Source organism: Alternaria burnsii (assembly GCF_013036055.1).
Source record: "Alternaria burnsii strain CBS107.38 chromosome Unknown 728, whole genome shotgun sequence".
In the NCBI taxonomy this organism is placed as follows: Eukaryota; Fungi; Ascomycota; class Dothideomycetes; order Pleosporales; family Pleosporaceae; genus Alternaria; species Alternaria burnsii.
In genome coordinates, this window is record NW_024066122.1 from 349,439 (window position 1) to 369,375 (window position 19,937).

At 19.6% G+C, this 19,937-nt stretch overlaps 1 protein-coding gene across 1 annotated transcript; it reads left to right on the forward strand.

Annotated features, from left to right (window-relative positions):
- Positions 1-12,281: 12,281 nt before the first annotated feature.
- Positions 12,282-12,497, forward strand: GT037_009475 (uncharacterized protein; the record flags this gene model as incomplete). The annotated part of the gene is made up of 1 exon (XM_038934522.1): positions 12,282-12,497. A coding segment is annotated over one exon (216 nt), but the record flags the coding sequence as incomplete, so codon positions are not given.
- Positions 12,498-19,937: the final 7,440 nt, after the last annotated feature.

The following is a 19,937-nucleotide window of genomic DNA, read 5'->3' on the forward strand; positions in this document are numbered from 1 at the left end:
GATAGTATATATTATCTAGTATTTGCTAGTGTTAGTTAGTATTAGCTTAAAGCTAACGTATATTAGTATTTAAGTCTTTATATTTCTTTTTTTATTATATTAAAATTATTTATATCTTTCTTTAGTTCTTTACTAGCTATAAGGCTTTCAAATCTTAGTTTTTTACAATATATTAGCTACACCTAAAGTCTATTGTTAATATATATCTGTTATTTAATTTATAGTTGTATTCTTTTGATTATACGTAGTAAGTAATATACTTAGCTTATATTTACGTTTTTTAGACTACTTAGCTACTAAAGCAACTTATTAAAATTCTACTAAATTATTATTTACTAAAATATACTACTTTATAAAAGTCTACTTTAAGCTAGTAAAACGTTTTTTAAGTTTAATACTACTAAAGTTACTAAATAAACAGCTATCGTTAAGGTAAAGCTTAGTAGAGGAATAAATTATACTTATTATACTTTAATACTTCTAACTTCTACTAAGATATAACTAAACTTTATAAAATTAAAAGCTATAGCAACTTTACTATTAAATAATACTTCTTAATATTAATATATTTTTAAAGTCTATCTTAACTAAAAGATTATATATTATTAGCGCGCTATAAGAATATTAATTTTTAAAGCTTTAATACTTAAGCTAGTTTAGTCTACTATAAGTATATAAAGGCTGATATAAATATAGATACTCCTCTAAAGTTAAATAGATTATAGAAAATACTCTAAGAGCTATTTAGATAGCTATGTTAATATACTTATAACTTTTTATTAGTAAGTATATAGTATTAGTATTAGCTTAGTATTAAATTTACTCTTTTTTTACTAGCCTAAGTTATTACTATAGTATGTTAAGTAGGAACTATTACCCTCTATAGTATAAGAATAGTAACTAAATTAAGTAAAATATCTAGTTACTAATTATATTAAATAAATAATTAGAAATTTAGTAATTTGAATTTATATATATATATATCTAAAGTCTACTACTAAGTAGTAAAGTTACTAATTTTCTCTACTCTTAAAGTACTATAATAAAGTTTATATCTAATATACTTTATATTTAAGTTAGATATAATCTTTTTAGCCTTCTAATAATACTAGTAGTAAAACTAGTAATAGTATTAGTATAAGTAACAGTAATAATAATAATAGTAGTTTTAATAGTTCTTATTAGTCTTATAAAGACTAAGCTTAGTATAGCTATATAGTACCTTTAGCGTAGTACTAAGTTTAGCTCTAATAAGTAATAATCTATATAGCTTCTTCAGCTACTTTTGTTAAAGTTATCTATAAAGGATACTAGTATATTTAAATACTTAATACTATTTTCTAATAAGACTAATAGCTTTAAGCAACTAACTCTTATTCTATATTACTATTATACCTTTCTATACAATAGCACGTTTGCAGTAGTTTAAAGAAAGTAGATATATAATAAAAGCTATATTCTTATATAAAATGTATACTATACTATATAAAACTTACTATATATAGTATTCTAGTTAAAAAATAGATAAAGAAAAGAGATCTATCTATAATTAATCTAGACTTAAGTTAAAGTATATTAGAACAATATAATAGTTACTATAAAGACTTAGAGTATTAAGTTGTTATAAGATATCTATTAGGTACTTAGAATACGCTTAGAGATATAGAATTACTACTAATTATAAATAATTTCCTTAAATAGTTTATATTTTATTTAAGTACGTACTACTTAGGGATCTAAGATATAACTAATTTTTAAATAGTTATAAAGCTAATATCTTCTTTATACCTTTATTTAAAACTTATCTTAATAATGTTTTTATACTAGTAAGTACATACTATATTGTTACTTTAAAATAAGACTTTTAGAGAATAAGGAACTACTAATTTAAGAAGATATAATTTATAGAAGTAATACTTATTAATCCTAAAATAAAGTTTATGATTAAAGTAAGCTTTTAAAACTATAATCTAGATAAAAAGAATAGTAAGTAATAAAGACTACTTACTTTTTATAAGATAGTTAAAACTAGTTATATATAAAGCAAGCTTAGAGCGATACTATATAAAGTTCTAGAAAGAAAAAAGATATTTAAAATGCTATTATATAAGAACTAACTCAAAGTTAAATATTTACAAAGTATCTTCTCTTATTTATTATTGTAAGTACTCACCTTTACTAAAATTTGAAGACTACTATTTCTTTTTTTAAATTATTATTTAGAACTTATATGTTCTTAAAGTACTATATAACTATATATAGTAAAGCTTAGTAGGTGTTTAAGAACCTACTTCTTGTATAATATAATATATTCAAACTTAATAGCGTTATTTTTACGTTTTCTAGAGGTGCATTTATTATAATAATACTTTAAGAATAAAAAAAAAGCTAATTCTATATTTATATAGTAATACTTTTAAATTTAGCACAATTTAACTTATCTTATTTTAGAAGATTAAATTATTAATATTATCTTTAACTAATTAATAATTAGTTAGTACTAGTATAATTAGAAATAACTTATAAATTATAGTTTATCTTACTTAGTATACTTAAAGAATATAGTAGAGCTTATATAAAAATATAATTTATACTTTCTTAGATTAGAATAAGAACTAGTATATAAAGTACTAAAGAGCTTTTATACTTATATATAGATAGTAAATTTCTATTTAGATATTAAATAGTTATATTATAGCCCTATTATAGATAATTCTCTAACTTTAAGATAAGAACAATACTAAACTAAACTCTTAATAATTAGAGCTTAAGCCTTTATACTATACTATTAAAATTGCGTAATAGACTTAAAAGATAGAATATAGAGCTTAGGTTTAGATTGTAATACTTATATTATAAAAGAAAAAAGTACTTTATTAAATTATTTATAATATATAATATGTATAGAGTATATTACTTAAAATAATTACTATGTTTAGAACTTAAATTTGTTTAATTATAACTAATATTAACTATTATGCTATAAGCTTCTTAATTAGGTATAGTAAGGAATAAAAAATATAGTAATAGATAGTCTACTTTAGTACCTTGAGCTAGAGAGTAAGAACCTATCTATAGTACTTAACTATTATACGCTAGTCTAGTTAGTCTATTTACATTAGAAAAAAAATAATTAGTAATACTTTTTTTATTTTAATTTAGTTTAAATAAAGTTTATATTATTAATGAATACTAGTATGTTATATCTTTATAAACTTTAAGATAAGAAGAATAATAAACTTATAGAAGCTATACGTATAGAATATAACTTAGTATTTCTTTGCTTAAAATTAAATACTAGTAGAGAAGACGTTATATAGAATTACTTATTAATACATAATCTAAAGAGAAACCTTACAATTATTTAATATATAAAATATATATACTAGTAAATTAAACACTAGAGCATAGATCAAAGATACCTAGTACTAGTATAGTTGTACTGTCTTCTAGGCCTTAGAGATTAGGCTTCTAGTATTTTTAGATTATATATTATCCCGTTCTAATAGTACTATATATTATTATACTATAGTAATAACTTAGTAGCTAAGTATAAACTTTATGTAGTTAAATGTCTCTCTTAAAGTATTGCTAAAATATAGATAATTGTTTTTACCTCGTAAGCTACTTAATTCTAATATAGGATATACTTATTAATGTATCTATAATTAGGATAACCTAGAAGCTAAGGATTGTTATATATATTGAACTTATTACTAAATTATTAATATAAATAGTACCTGTACTAATATAATTATAATTTCAATTATAATTATAACTATTATTACTACTAAGTACCTAACAATACTTATTCCTAGTATTAGCTAATCTATTATTATTTTCTATAAAGTATTTATCTTAGTTACGCGCTAATACTGTTTCTTTATATCTATAGTTTTAGCTAGCTTAGTTACTAAACTTGATATTTACTACTTTATTAGTATCAATAACTACTACTTAAAACTGTTATTCTAGAACCTAAAAAGGGGTATAAATAAAGCTTACCTAGCTATTATCTTTACTATAAAAAGGATTCTAATTATATTTTTGTTTACTTATAAGTCTCTACGCCTTAAGCTATAACTAAATATTCTAATATTAAACTCCTTAATCCTAGGTTTAAGTAATGCCTTTATCCTTTTAAATTAAATTTTTTTTATCTAGTATAAGTATAATACTTATACAAAAAGTTCTAAAACAAAAATAGCTCCCTATTTAGCTTACTCTTAAGCTCTATAGGACTTTGATCTTTCTCTACTAAGTATCTAAAGGCTTCTACTTTTATTACTATAGAATCATCCTTATAAAACTCTGTAATTTACTTAGTACTATTAAGATAAGCTTAAGAAAAATAAAACAGCTTTTATATAGTAGTTAAAGTTACTCTTAAGTTCTAGATATAATAAGGATTTTATTTTTTTCTATATTAATAGATAGCTAATAATTTGATACACGTACGAGTAATTAGACGTAAGTACAACGCTATTAAGATATACTTTATAATATTATAGTAGAGGTACATCTCTTAATATTAACTAGGCCTACTTATATAGCTAAATAAATACTAATTTAGAAGTATATAAATTCTTAATAAAGCTAAACACTTAATACATTTTTAATAGAAGTTAAAGTTAAAAAGAATATATAGTTTTAGTAAAGATAACTATTGTTAATAGCAAGTAACTAGTGCTATAAACTATAGAATCTAACTCTTAAAGGATGTCTATATATAAGCTTAATTATCTTTTTACTAACTTCTATGTTCTAGATTTATCTCTTTTAGATATAGTTAACTTATTTAGATAATAATACTAAGATTATAACGCGCTTAATTTTAAGAGATATAGTAGTGACTATTACTAACTTAATTATTAAATATACTAATTAAGATAGTAATTACTTAGTAATTACTAATATAGACTACTTAAAATGTAATTAGGCGTTTTAATTCTTAGAATTTTATATCCTTTTTGTTTCTTATAAGTATACTGATAAAAAGTTAATAAAAAGATTTAGTCTATTTAAGTTCTTCTACAACTTTTTTTATTCTTAGTCTTTTAGCTACAATTACTAATACGAACTAAATTAGAGTATATAGATACTTAACTCTTAGATTAGATATATAAGTATAGTAGTATAGAATATATACTTTACTTTAATAATATTAACTCTTAAGTATATAAATTACTTTGTTTTTATTATTAATTATAAACTTAGAAGCTAGTTATAATATATTACTAATATTTTCTAAGCGCTTAGAAGAGTTAAGGTAGTAGTTTAATATACTATAGAAAAGTTAATAATTAATCTACAAACTCAAGAAGCCTTAGACAAGATAATAAAGTAATATTAACACGTAACTAATATAGTCACCTTCAATAATACAAATACTACACTATTAGTATCTATACCTACTTAGTAGTACCTTTAATAGCACTTATACTTACTCTAGTAGTAAAGGAATTACTATAGTATACGTAATACTACTAATACTACTTAACCTATAGATAATATTAATTATAGCTCTTGAACTAATTTTATTCCTTTAAAGTATAAATATAGTAGCTTATTTTAGAGAAATAAAAAGTTAATATTATAATATTAATAAACTAAGACTTTTAAGTATTTTTAGCCTAAAGTTATAAAAGATTCTATAGAACTAACATGATACTATATAAAGTGATATTATAATATAATATTACCTTAATTTAAAAATATAATAGGCCTTATATCTAAAACTAAAAAGCTAACAAGGAGCTATTAGCGTAGTAGCGATTGTGATTATTATTATCAGGAAGAGAAATTACTTATATATATAATACTTTACTTTATACCTATAATATAGTTATATATAAGAACTTACTATATAAAAAGATAGTTAGTCTAAGTAAAATAGTAAAGATTAAGATATAAGAGTGTAGAACTTAAAAGAAAAATATTATATATAATTTTAGGATATTTTATAGATTTCGAATTATATAGTTTAAAATTATAGTAGCGTACTAGTAATTAAAGCCTCTATTTTTATTCTTTTAAAATCTCTATAATAGAACCAGGAGTTAATCCTTAATTATCTAAGTCTTTTCTTAATTTTAAGTAGAGAAGCTAACACTCTTATAAGTATAACACTATTCTATTATAGTTCTCTTTATTTAGGAATAATAAGTTTCTTACTATATACTCTAGATTAATAGAGAAATAAGATATAGAGGACTTTCTTTTTTTTTCTATTAAAGGCTACTGTATATAGTTAAATAAAAGTCTTATAATTTAGTAAATTTAGAATAATCTACTTAATTATACTATAAGCTAATAGATTACTATTTTCTATTAATATTTTGCTTTAGAGTAACTATCTTAAGCTTAAAGCTTTATAGTAGCTTTTTAATATAATATTTAACTTCTAACTTTTTTATTATTATTAAACTTTTATCTATAAATATATATATATAGATATATATAGTAAAGCTAGCTAAGCATTTAATATTATAGTTCTTCTTTAATTAAGTATAGAATACTCTATTAGCGTTTTCTCTACGACTAATTACTAGTATATATATTATGTTAATAATATAATAATAGTAGTACATTGCTTTACATAGAATATTCTTATTAACTTATCTATATCTAAAGATTTCTATCTAGAATTGTCTAGAAAGAAAAGGTTAATATACCTATCTATAAGCTTAGAACTATTATAAGAAAGCTATTACTAATAAGATAGTATATAAACTATAGAACTTAAATTAACATTTGTTATTTACTATTATTAGCTACTTTAGTATTTAGCTAATAGCTTATAAGCTATCTAATAAATAATATTGAAATATTATAGAGATTTTTTTAGAACTTATATATTTAGATAAAGTACTAATAACAAGACTATAGTAGATAATAAGCTATACTTTATCTAAGTAGTAAGCTATCTGTATAAAAGCTATATTATAAAGTAATAAAGAGTTACTTCTTTTTACTATATAGGCTGTAGAAAGGAAGACTATAAAGATAGTAGGGATAGAAGGTTACTAATTTAAGGCGGAGCCTAGGTTATATAATATACTATTACGCTAAGATAAGGCTATTAGTGATAGTAGGGCCTATATATAAAGGTTATAATTAGAGGTATAGATAGATATTAGTAATAGGAGAATAGATCTATAATAGTAGATATAGATTATAATAAGTATAAAGGATAAGTAGATTTTATTACTATACTAATTATAGTTAACTTATATAGTTTATTTCTTATATAAATATTAAACTAATTATTCTTTAAAGTATAGAATTAGTATTATTACCTCTTAGTTTATAAAAGTTACTTACTTCTATATTATTATTCTATATAATACCTTATAGATTACTACTTAAATCTACTTTACTTTAGTATAGACTAAGCCTTAAGAAGTATAGCTAAACTCTATATTATAAGCTATAAGACTTAGTATATATAGTTTAAAGATATAATCTATAAGCTATTTAAAGATAAGTAGTAACTATAAACTAAGAGTTAATTCTTAAGCTTAGTATTTAAGGCTCTAAGTTAAAAGCTATCTAGAAGTACTTATTATAAATATAATATTGACATTAAAATATATAATATACTTCTTATACTTATTAGCAACAATCTAGGACTAAGATCTTATAAATGAATTTATTTTACTAAATTAGTATACACCCCTAAAATATCTATATAAAATAAACCTTAGCTACTAGTAGTCTATACTTCTAGAGCTAATTAAGACTCGTAGTAGTACTTATACTTATAAGATATAAGTATCTTAAAGAGGATACTAAGGTTATTTAAAGTAACCTAACTAAAACTATTATATATAAATAGATTATTCTACTATAGAGGTAATTTTAAGAAATTAATTTAGCTCGAAATTTTAAGCTACATACAAATTAATTAGTAGCTATATAGAGGCTATAGAATAATATATAACTATAGGGCTTTTTATCTAGAGTACCTTTATAGTATTTATATCTAATATACTACTAAAGAGAAACTAAAGCTTAATTAGTAATAGGTTAAAAGAAGAGTTATATAGAAAATAAAAGATAAACATAATACTTTAAGACCTAATTTACTATATAGATATTAGCTAAGTAGAATTATTAAAGAATTCAATCTAGAAATTATATACTTATTTAGATATTAACTCTAACCTTCTTTCTTAAAAAGCTAATATAATAGAGAGAAAGTAATTAAAGTATTAATTAAAGAGTAATTAAGAAGAAAATAAATTTTCGCTTATATCTAAGTTTAAAGAGATAAGTATAGAAACTTATTTAAGCTATTAACTTCTAAATTTACTATAGTACTATATAATATTATAAGTTACAATAGTAATGTAAAGTAGCTAGCTATTAGACTCTTAGTAAATAATTAAATAAAAGTAGACTTTATACTAAAGACTTAATATAGTTTTATTAAACTAACTATTTAATAGTTACTATACCTATACACTATAATTACATATTAAAAATACTAGTAAACAATATGAAAGGTTAATAATATAAACTTATACTATATTATAATATATAGAAGTATATTCTTAAACACTAGATAAAGCTTACTATAGATAGCTATAATTATACTTATTAAGACGTTGTATAGATTATAACTAATACTATAAATTCTATATAGTTCTAAAAGCTACTACAAAGCTTAATATACAAAAAAGAGAATAGTTTAAGACTATCTCTTATTTTTAATTAAATTAATTATAAGTAGTTCTATTCTCAAGAATTATTTAAAGCTATAGTTAATAATAGTTAACTAGAGTTTTAAATTATAGTATTAGAACTATAAAGCTATCTAAATAAAGATATAGTTATTTTTCTTAAAACTTCTCTACTTTAATATCCTAAACTCTATTAATATACTTTAGCTTACTATCTTTAAAATAAAGTATATCTATATATATTATAAGATAATAGCTTCTAAGTATTGAGTTTTAAAGAAATAATAATAAGTATAACTATAAATATTAAAAACGCTAAAGCTTAATATAGTAATAATTTAGGTATTATTAATTATAAGGCGTAACTATAGGCAATAGTACTTACTCTACGTTACTAGAAGTAGTAGAAGATAGCTTATATATTTTAACTTTAAGTATAGGTTATAAAGAGAATAATTTATACTTTACTCTAGAGAGTAAGGCGTGCTTTATAAGTATATATAGCGTGTACTTTATTTCTTTAAGAAATATATACTTCTAGTCTCTATTATAAAACCTCTCTCTTAAGGCTAGTAACTTTAATAGTAGTAGCTTTAAAAAAATCTCTCTTATTATTTTAATAGTAAGAAAAGAGCGTTCTCTACTATATACTTTAAGTTTACTATACTTATAACTTCTTCATATTACTTATCTATAGCTTATACTATACTTATACTTTACTTTTTAGTAAGAAGTTATAATAAAGAAAGTTATAAAAATTATTTAACTATTACTTTATTATTATACAATTTTTTTATATTATTATAGTAAAAGTAGAAAACCTTTACTTACTTATTATAAGAGTAAATAAACATTATTATATTATATTATTATTATTCTATCTATCTCTAATACGCGTAGTACTTACGTATTATATACTATATAATAATATAGTATATACTACTTATATATAACTTATACTTTTAAATAGTTTTTTATTTTATTTTTAAATATATTTTAAAAACTATCTTTTAGAATACTTCTCTATATAAGAAAAGTAAGTATAATAAGTATATAGTAGTTAAGCTTACTATACTAACTTACTTATATTATATATAAAATATAGCTTTTAGTAAAAAGCTTTATAAAAAGCTTTAGTAGAAGCGCTTTACCTATTATATTAAAAGTAGTTATAGTAATTACCTTTTAGTAATATTTTCCTTTAATTCTCTTAGATATTCTAAATCTTTACTAATAATTTATAAAATCTTAGAGATATAGTAAGTAAGCTTCACTAGCTATATAGTCTCTACTATAAGTATAATACTACTATATTAGATACTAATAATTCTAAAAATAGTACTATTATTCTATATACTAGCTCTAAGCTTATTTATTACTAGCGCTAATTTAATCTTAAGCTTTTAACTTACTACTATACTTCTACTTATATAAGTACTTTAATAGAAGTTCCTACTTAGATTTTTATAACTAGTTTAGATTTCTTATACTTAATTTTAGTTAAGTAGTATAGAATTACTAGCTCTTTAGAATAAATTATTAAGTATATAGTATACTTAGCATATACTTAACTTATAAGTTTTATTTTTTAACTTTATTTTACTAATTTATACTTATAAAATAGTATAGCTAATAAGAGTAGTAATTTCTCTAATTCTAATCTTAGTTCTAATAATAAGAATACTTATAGTACTAATACGTTATTAGCTTAAGAAAGTAAAGCTACTAGTAATATAAATAATAGTTCTAAAAGAAGTAATAGTAGTAAGAGTAAGAGTAGTAGTAATAAGAGTAGTAGTAATAAGAGTAGTAGTAATAAGAGTAGTAGTAATAAGAGTAGTAGTAATAAGAGTAGTAGTAATAAGAGTAGTAGTAATAAGAGTAGTAGTAAAAGTAATAGTAAGAGTAGTAGTAGAAATTATAGTAGAAGTAGTAGTAATAGTAAAAATAATATAAGTAATTAAGTAATCTTTTAAGTTCTTATATCTTATTTTGTTTTTATATATATAGATACTCTAGTTCTCTTATATTAGAATTACGCCTCTTATACACTATAAATAAGATCTTTTTATTTTTCTTTTTTACTTCTTATACTATATACTTAATTTAAACTTTAGATTCAAGTCTTCTAAATTTTTAAAATTTAGAATAGAAGTCTAAGTATTATAGAATTTTTTATAGCTCTTCTAGTATAGCTAATATTATAGTTAGCTTTTGTTTATTCTTTTCTCTAGAATCTTTTTAACTTTTTAAACTTCTTAGCTTTCTAGAGAAATATTTAGTAATTAAGTATTATTTTTAGAACTTTTTCAAGATTTATATTATTTTAAAGGAAATATATAGAATATATTATAAATATAGTAGCTAAATAGTAGCTATAAGTAGTAAGTTTATAATTTAATTACTTTCTATATTAAGAAAAGTTCTATAAACTTACTAAATATCTTCTTATATAATTAGTAAAGTAAATAAATATATTTTATACTTAGAAGTACTAAGTTTTTTTAGTAGAAAACTTTAGGTTTTTATTTCTTATTAAAGTAATAGGTCTAGTATTTTTATACTTTATATAGTTATTTCTTAGCTAACATACATATACTATATATATATTATATCTTATTAATAGTATCTAGTACTTCTTTTTCTAGCTAGCTATCCTAAGCTAGTATAGAGAGTAATAGGTATTTACTATATATAATATAGAATAGTATTAACTTAATAGACTTATAGATAGAGTTTTAATAAGTAAATTAAGTAGTAAGTAATAATAAAATTTAGTTATACTATGTATTAGTAGTAAATATCTAAAAATACTACTGTATAGTCTAATTTTAGTATTAAGTTTACTGATCTATTTATAGATAAAAAGCTATACTAAGCCTATACTTTACTTATAGTTAGTAGTAAATTTCTATATAAAAAGTAGAAGTAAAAATTAACTTTTTATTAAGTATAATACTTTTCTAAATACTATACTATAAAATAATATAATTAGAGTAATATTTAGTAAATTACTTTATATCTAATATTTTTAAAGTAAGTATATAGATTACTATCTTTAAGAAGTAGTAAACTATTACTATTACTATATTAAAGACATAATCTAAGTTATCTTTTACTAGTAGTAATTTAATAATAAAATTAAGTAATACTTTTTTAAAGATATTCTCTAGTATTAGTAGTAATACTAGCTTACTATACTTACTATACTTTAGAACTTTACCTCTTTAATATACTATATAAGTCTATTTATAATTCTAAATATTTTAGCCTAGTATTAGCTAATAGTATAGTTTACTAATTAGCTTAAGTATTCTATATATACTAAAGTAGCTTACTATTTATATATTATAGTTCTAAGATAAGATTTCTTACTTTAAAGTAAATTCTAATAGAATATATATTTTACTATTATATTTTAGAACTTAGTTATTATTAATATACTATATAGATATATTTTTATAAGCTTAAATATATATTAGCTACTTAAAGTTTATACTTCTTTTCTAAATAAAAGTATTCTTTTACTTAAGTTAAAGTAAAACTTCTAATAATATTTCTAATCTAGCTAGTATAAGTTTACTACTAACTAATATACTAAGTAGTAAGTATAGTATATATAGTATATACTCTATAGCGCTAGTAGTAGAGACTTTTATAATACTATATATATTAGCTATATATATTTTATATATACTTACTAAGCTAAGCTTAAGTATAGATTTTCTTACTTTACTCTACTTTTTTTTTACTAAAAGCTTATTCTATAAAGTAGGTAAATACTATATTAGTAAGTTACTCTTTTACTTATAGTTTACCTTTTTTAAAAAACTATTTACTTAATTAAAATAACTTAGATAGTACTTTTTTCTAAAATTAAAAGTACTTAAGTAGAGTACTTATTATACTTAGTATAGATTTAGTTTTTAAACTACGTATATAAAGAATAAGCTATTATAATTTTCTAAAACTTAGATAGTCTATTATACGCTTTTTAAATAATATCTTTATTATTAAAAATAATATATATTTACTAATAGTTTAAAATTATAAACTTTATAGTTTAGTTTTATACTTTATAACTTATGTAAACTAAATATAATTAAGTACTATTTATTATTTTTAAAAAGCTAAAATAATATACTAGAAATAGTAAATATAGAGATATTTATTTTAAAGTAAATTATAAGTATAGTATTAGAATAGTATAGAATAAGTATATATATAAAGTATACTTTTAGCGCTTTAAAAGCTTCTATAGTAGTTTTATATTACTAAAATATCTAATTTCTCTTAAAAACATTAGTGGAGAGAGCTATAACTATAATATAGTATATAATAAAGTAGTAATAGGAGTTAGTAAAGCCTAAGAATAATAATAGTTCCTTAATACTAGTTAGAGTTAGCTATTTAGCTATAGATATAATATATATAAAATCTATATATACTACGCCTTATAACTAAAGACTTTAGAAAATATACTTTTAGTAAAGTAAATATATATTTCTTAAAGTTAATATATAATTTTTACTTTTCTTAAGAATTAAAGTATAGAGAATATAAAGTACTAGTGTATTATAATATTCTTAAAATATTAGTATATAAGAATATTATTGAAATAGATATATAAATATAATCTAAGTAAGTACTTAAAGTCTTATTAATATAAGCTTAGAAGCTAGTAACTGTATTAAAAAAATTAAAAAGTATTACTAAGTACTTAAAATAGCTATATTACGTCTAAAAAGTAGTTTTCTACTTATGTTTTACTTTAATTTTAATATTATAATATAGGTTTTTAAGATTAAGAGTTATATAGTATTATATACTTAATAAGTAGTTTAATATCTCTCTAATTATTAAAATTAAGTAATAATTTTTAATAGTAATAGTATTAAGACTATAATAATTAATATAAAAGTAAAGAGTACTATCTTTCTAAACTATAAATAATATAAAAGCTCTAGTAGAGCTAGTATTATATTAGATCTAGCTATAATATAAGGCTTTTTTAATATATTATTAGACTAGTTAAAGCTTATATAAAAAGAGAGTATATAGTAGATAATAAAGTAGCTCTTTACTTTCTATAATAGAGATTATATAGTATTAACTCTTATATTATAGTAAGATCTCTTTATTATAGTTATTAAAGATATTTATATATTCTAATAGTTTATTTAAAATATAAACTTTATATACTATATTTATACACTAGATATATACTTTTAGCTCTAACTCTATACTACTATTTAAAATATCTCTAGTAGATAACTATCTAAGTTAGTATACTTAGCTTCTTTTAGAAGTTTTTTTATTAATAATAAGTATATTTATACTTTTATATATTTCTAATACTTAATTTAGTATTAATAGTTATTAGTAATATTTTTCTACTTAAAGAATAAGTTATCTAATAATAGAAAAAAGCCTTCTTTATTAACTTTATATATAGTAGTATTAATCTATTACTCTATACTACTATTATTATTAGTAAAGTATAGATTTAGTATATATATAGTATATATATTTTATTATTATAGCCTGAACTACTCTAACTTAAGAAGTTTAACTGTTTTAAGAAAAGTAAGATCTAGCTTTATAGTATACTTTTAACTAATTAAGCTGATATTAGCTTATAAGTCTAGAATTACTTCTAACTTATATTCTAAAGCTATATTTTTATTATATAATATATATACTTTATACTTAGTAAGATAGCTATAAGTATATATCTTATTAATTCTAGAATATTAAAGAGGTTTAACCTTATTCTATATAGTAAATACTAATAAGTAGCTAGCTTAAGTTACTATTTTAGTACTTTTTTATATAACAACCTTTTTTTTAGTATTTATAGTAAGTAATTATATACTTATCTTTTAGTCTACTCTACTAGCTTAGTTAAGAAGTAAAAGAGCTTTACTATTTTTTCTTCTAGAGTATAACTTAGAGATATTATTTATATATAGTAAGTATTTTTTATAAATTTCTTTTAAGTATAAAAGTTAATATAATTAAGTCTTTATAAGTTACTAAAATTAAGTAGTAATTAGTAATTAATTACCTAAGTTTAGATTTTAATTTTATAAATAAGAATTAAACTTTTTATACTTTAATGTAAGAAATTAACTAGTTTTTTAAAACTTCTAAATATATAGTAAAAGATCTAACTATCTAGTTTTTTTACTAGAAAGCTTAGCTATATACTATAGCTACTTTAAAGCTATAGTTTATAAAATCTATAAGTATATTGAGTAAGTACTACTTATAGTACTCTTAAGTAGAGATTTATTTATATACTTTAAAGCTATATTTAAAATATATATACTAAAGCTCTTTTAGATTACTTTTAAAGTATTATATTAACTATATTATTTTATTTTAGTCTTTCTTTAGCTCTTTAAGTAGTAAGTAAAAAGCTATTTTATAGAACTAGATAAACTCTTAAGATTTTTTAATAATCTTATCTTAGTACTTTGTTATATCTTTTACTTTTAGTATATATCTAGTATATACTTTATTAAGTACTATAGTAATATTAATTAAGCGCCTCTTTTTAAGATAGAAACTTAATAAATTTTCTAATATATTTATATTTCTACTCTACTTTAGTTATTTTAGCTTAAGAATTTTCTTTTTAACTAATATAACTAGTTCTATTATTATAAATCTAGAAGTTTATTTTATTATATTTATACTACTTAGATATACTTCTTAATAGATAGACTTATACTTTACTTATAAATTATAAGCTTAGTACTTAAAGTATATAATAAGAAAACTTAACCTAGATCTCTACTCTAAGAGTAAGCTTATTACTCTAATTAAGTAAAAAGAGCTATCTCTTAACTACTAGCTAAGAAGAAAGATTATTATATAAAACGTAACTATAAATAATAGTACTTACTTTATATTACTAGAGGTAGTAGAAGATAGCTTATATATTTTAACTATAGATATAGGTTATAAAGAGAATAATTCTTACTTTACTTTAGAGAGCAAGGCGCGTTTTATAAGTATATATAGCGCGTACTTTATTTCTTTAGAAAATATATGCCTCTAGTCTCTATTATACTAATATAGATAGTCTTAAGAGTTATTAAAACTATAATCTCTAGAATTATAAATACTCTTCGAATTCTTTCTTTAATTTACTAGTAGAAAGCTTAATAAGAAGCTTAGAAACTATAAATTTCTTTTTAAATTTCTTTTTATTTAATCTTTAATTAGAAAACCTATTAAAGATACAAGTATAGTATATAAGTTTCCTACTCTTAAGTTAAAATATTTAGTATAATAATTATATATTATATACTTCGCTTTTAGTATCTAAAATAATAAGTAGTATTAGTATATTAAATAATTATAAACTATTAATTTACTAGCTAGCTAAAGATATTATATTAATTATCTAAGTACTATTATAAGTACTTACTCTACGTAAATAATTAGTATATAATTTATTTAATCTAAAAATATATTTTAGTACTAATTAAATATTAAATAAGATAGTTGTTAATAAACTCTATAACTTAGATAGCTTAGATAATAATATAAGAGAGCCTAGTAAGTGTATAGTTAATACAGTTACCTTAGATAATATAACTGCTACTAAGCTATAGGTATCTATAGCTACTTAATAGTAATAGGAATTATATTTATAGTTATAACTATAATAGCACTAGTTTTTTTTAATAACGTAGTTACCGTAATATTTATATTACTACTACTACTACTATTACTGCTACTACTACTACTACTACTACTACTACCTAATTTGTAGGTAGTATTAGTAATAAATATAACAATAAGTATATTTCTAAAAGTATAACTATCGTAGGTTACTAGGTAAAAGTAAGAAGTTAGTATTTTAGTGCTAATAAAAAGCAACGTTTAAGTATACTTAGTTTAAGCTTAGCTATATAAAACTTTGTTAATAGTACTATAATATGATATAATTACGTAGTAACGTAATAATATATAAGAAATATATCTTATACGCTTTATCCTTTAGGCTTAGAGGAAAGTAAGGTCAATAAATATATTAAAAATCTTACTTATTAGTAAGTAATTATAATTTAAAATAATTAATTCAAGATTTTAAGAAATATATCTAAATAGACTTAGATATTATAATTTTAAACTCTGTACTCTAATAATCTTTTTTTAATAGATAGTAAGTTGTTTTATTAAAGTATAGAATATATTTAGAGAAGCTATATATAGAGGGCTCTATAATAGCCTTAAGAATAATTATAACTATAGCTACTTCGCTAATAGCTACTTAGTAATATAGTAAAACTTTAGTTGTCGTTAGTATAGAGTACTTTAAGAGTTACTTTAATTACTAAGTATAAGGGTTTATATAATTAGTTAACTTATTTAAGCTAAGCTTAGAAAAGCTTAAAAGTAAGCTAAGTAATTTATAGGGTATCTATAGAATTTGTTCTTAAAATATATTTCTAAAATTTAGTTTTAAATTATTTTTATTAGTACTATTCTTATACTAGCTAGAATAGATATAGGTATAGAAGATAGAGGCTTTACTTATACTTAGAATAGAAGGGTAAATTAGTTATATAATGTAGTTATAGCTTATAGCGTAAGATATAAGAAGAAAGAAAAGTATCTCTAGAGTATTTCTAATACCTTATTTAAAAGCTAGCTTAGCTTTATATTTCTTATAATTTAAGAACTTAAATATATATAATAAAAAGTAATTATAGATACTATTATCGTAATATATAATTATTTTAGTAAATTAAATAATATAAAAGATATTGATTTAAGAATATAAGTATATATCTAATATAGCTACCTTAGAAGCTTATATAATGTAAACACTACTAAGTAATAAGTAGTTATATATACTTAGTAGTAATAATTATTATAGTAATAATTTTAATAGTGCTACTACTATATACTTTAATAATACGTTAATAGCTATATTACGTATAATACTTAACTTTTAAGCAGTATTAGTAAAAACTTTAATAATAAGTATATCTTATTAAACTATAAAGGGATAAGCTTATTATATAAGTATAAAGAATTAGTATCTTAGTATTAGTAAGAAGGAATATGTAAATTCTACTTAGCTATTGATAAGTTCTTTAATAGGACTATAATTCTATATAATAGCGTACAAATAAAATACTAAGTAATATTAAGATACTATAAGCTCTATCCCTAAAGCTTTAATAAGTTATATATTCTATTTAAAAGTAAATTCTATATTTACTATACTTAGGTCTTTACTAGTAATCTTAATAAAAGTCCTAATTATAAAAGATTTTAAATAAGCTTATATTTACTAAGTTCTATATTTAATAATTTATTAGTATACTAAAAAGTAAGTAAGAAAATATAATTAGCTTATAAACTTATATAGTTAGTAAGTTTCTAAAGTATTCTATAAAAGTTATTACTATAGAATTACTATATCATTTAGTAGCTCTAATTTTATTTTTAGTTATATGTCTTACTTTATTACTTAAAACAAAGTGCTTAATATATATAGTTCTATTTTTTTGTAATAATTCTTCTTAATATAGATAATTAGAGTAGTCTAATAGTTTTTGTACGTATTTCTTATTTTATACTACAACAAAATTCTATAATTATAACACGCTAGTAATCTGTAATAGAATATGGTACTAAAAAATTTAAAAAGAAATAATATAATCTAGACTATACTATATTAGAGAACTTTAATACTTATAATTCTAAAATTACTTAACTTAAAAGAAGTAAACTAATAGTTTTCTTTATATTTATATAATACTCTCTAAAGCCCTATAATTATCTATATTTTATCTTTTATTTATATCTCTACTTTATAATATAAGATTTATAAGCGTAGTACTTAAGAATCTATATATAGTTTTATATATACTTACTTAAAACGTATAGTATATTAATAGTTATAGCTTCTGCTTTTTATTACCTAAATTTTAAGTATTAAATATTATATATAAAATAAGTATTTAATAAAGTAATTTTATTTCTTAATATAAAGTATAATAGCTAGAATACTTTATATAAGTTAAGTCTTATATCATTACTAAAGAAGTCCTTAAATATATTAATTTAGATAAACTCTTAGTACTTTTTATTTATATAAGTAAGCTTACAAAACTAGTAGTTTTTAAATTTAAGCGATAACTTATATTAATATAAAACCTTTTACTAATAAACTTAAAGTAAAAGTATATAAAGCTTTTACTACTAAGTAAAGCTTAAAAAGCTTATACCTTTAATATTTATTAAAATAAATAACTAGTCTATAAGCTTAAAGCTTTTAGTATCTATAATAAATAAATTAGTATACTTTAAATATATAACTTTATAGGCGTCTATTAGAATTTTAAAAATAGTACTAATATATTATATAGATTTAAACTATACTTCTAAAGAAATAGTTAATACTAAAGTAAAGTAGACTAAAGTAGTAGTTTATAAAGTATTTTTTAAAAATTCTTAAGTATAAAAGCGTTATTAATATTGAATAATATATGAATAATACTACGTTTATATATAATAAAATAACTAGTTAATAATCTATATAATAGATAAGCTATCTAAGTTTATATTAATAAGTATAATAATCATTCTATTTATTCTATATACTTATTATAATCTATTTTTACTATTCTTTTTTCTCTATTTTCTAAAGAATAGTTATAATAATACTTTTATTTTAAAAGCTTCTACTATCTTAAATAGTAGTTCTTCTTAAGACAATATAGTATATAATTTAGTAAGCTTTATACTAAGTACTTCTTATTTATTTACGCTTATTAAGAAATATTTAGCCTTAATTTCTTTATGAAAAAAAGATTCTTTTTATATATAATAAGAGATTTTAAAAAATTAATATAGTAATTCTTTAACTATTACTAATACTAATAGCTTTTAAAGTATTTTAAAGATATTAGCTTTTAAGTTTAATCTACTCTCTTTATCTTTTCTTTATATTTAGTAATAATAAGTTTTAAAAATATTTTAAATAACTATAACTAAGTTTTAAATTACTTTTTTTAGTACTCTTATTATAAAAGCTAGTAAAATAATAAGTTTAGTATAAAACGTATTTACTTTAAAAAGAATTCTAAGTATAGTAGTTATATAATAGATACTTAGCTTAATACTTCTTAACTTTAAAGTAAAAATATTATTTTATATTAATTATTAACTAAGAGTTTAATTATTAGCTAGTATAGATTACTAATATAACTTATAATAGTGTAT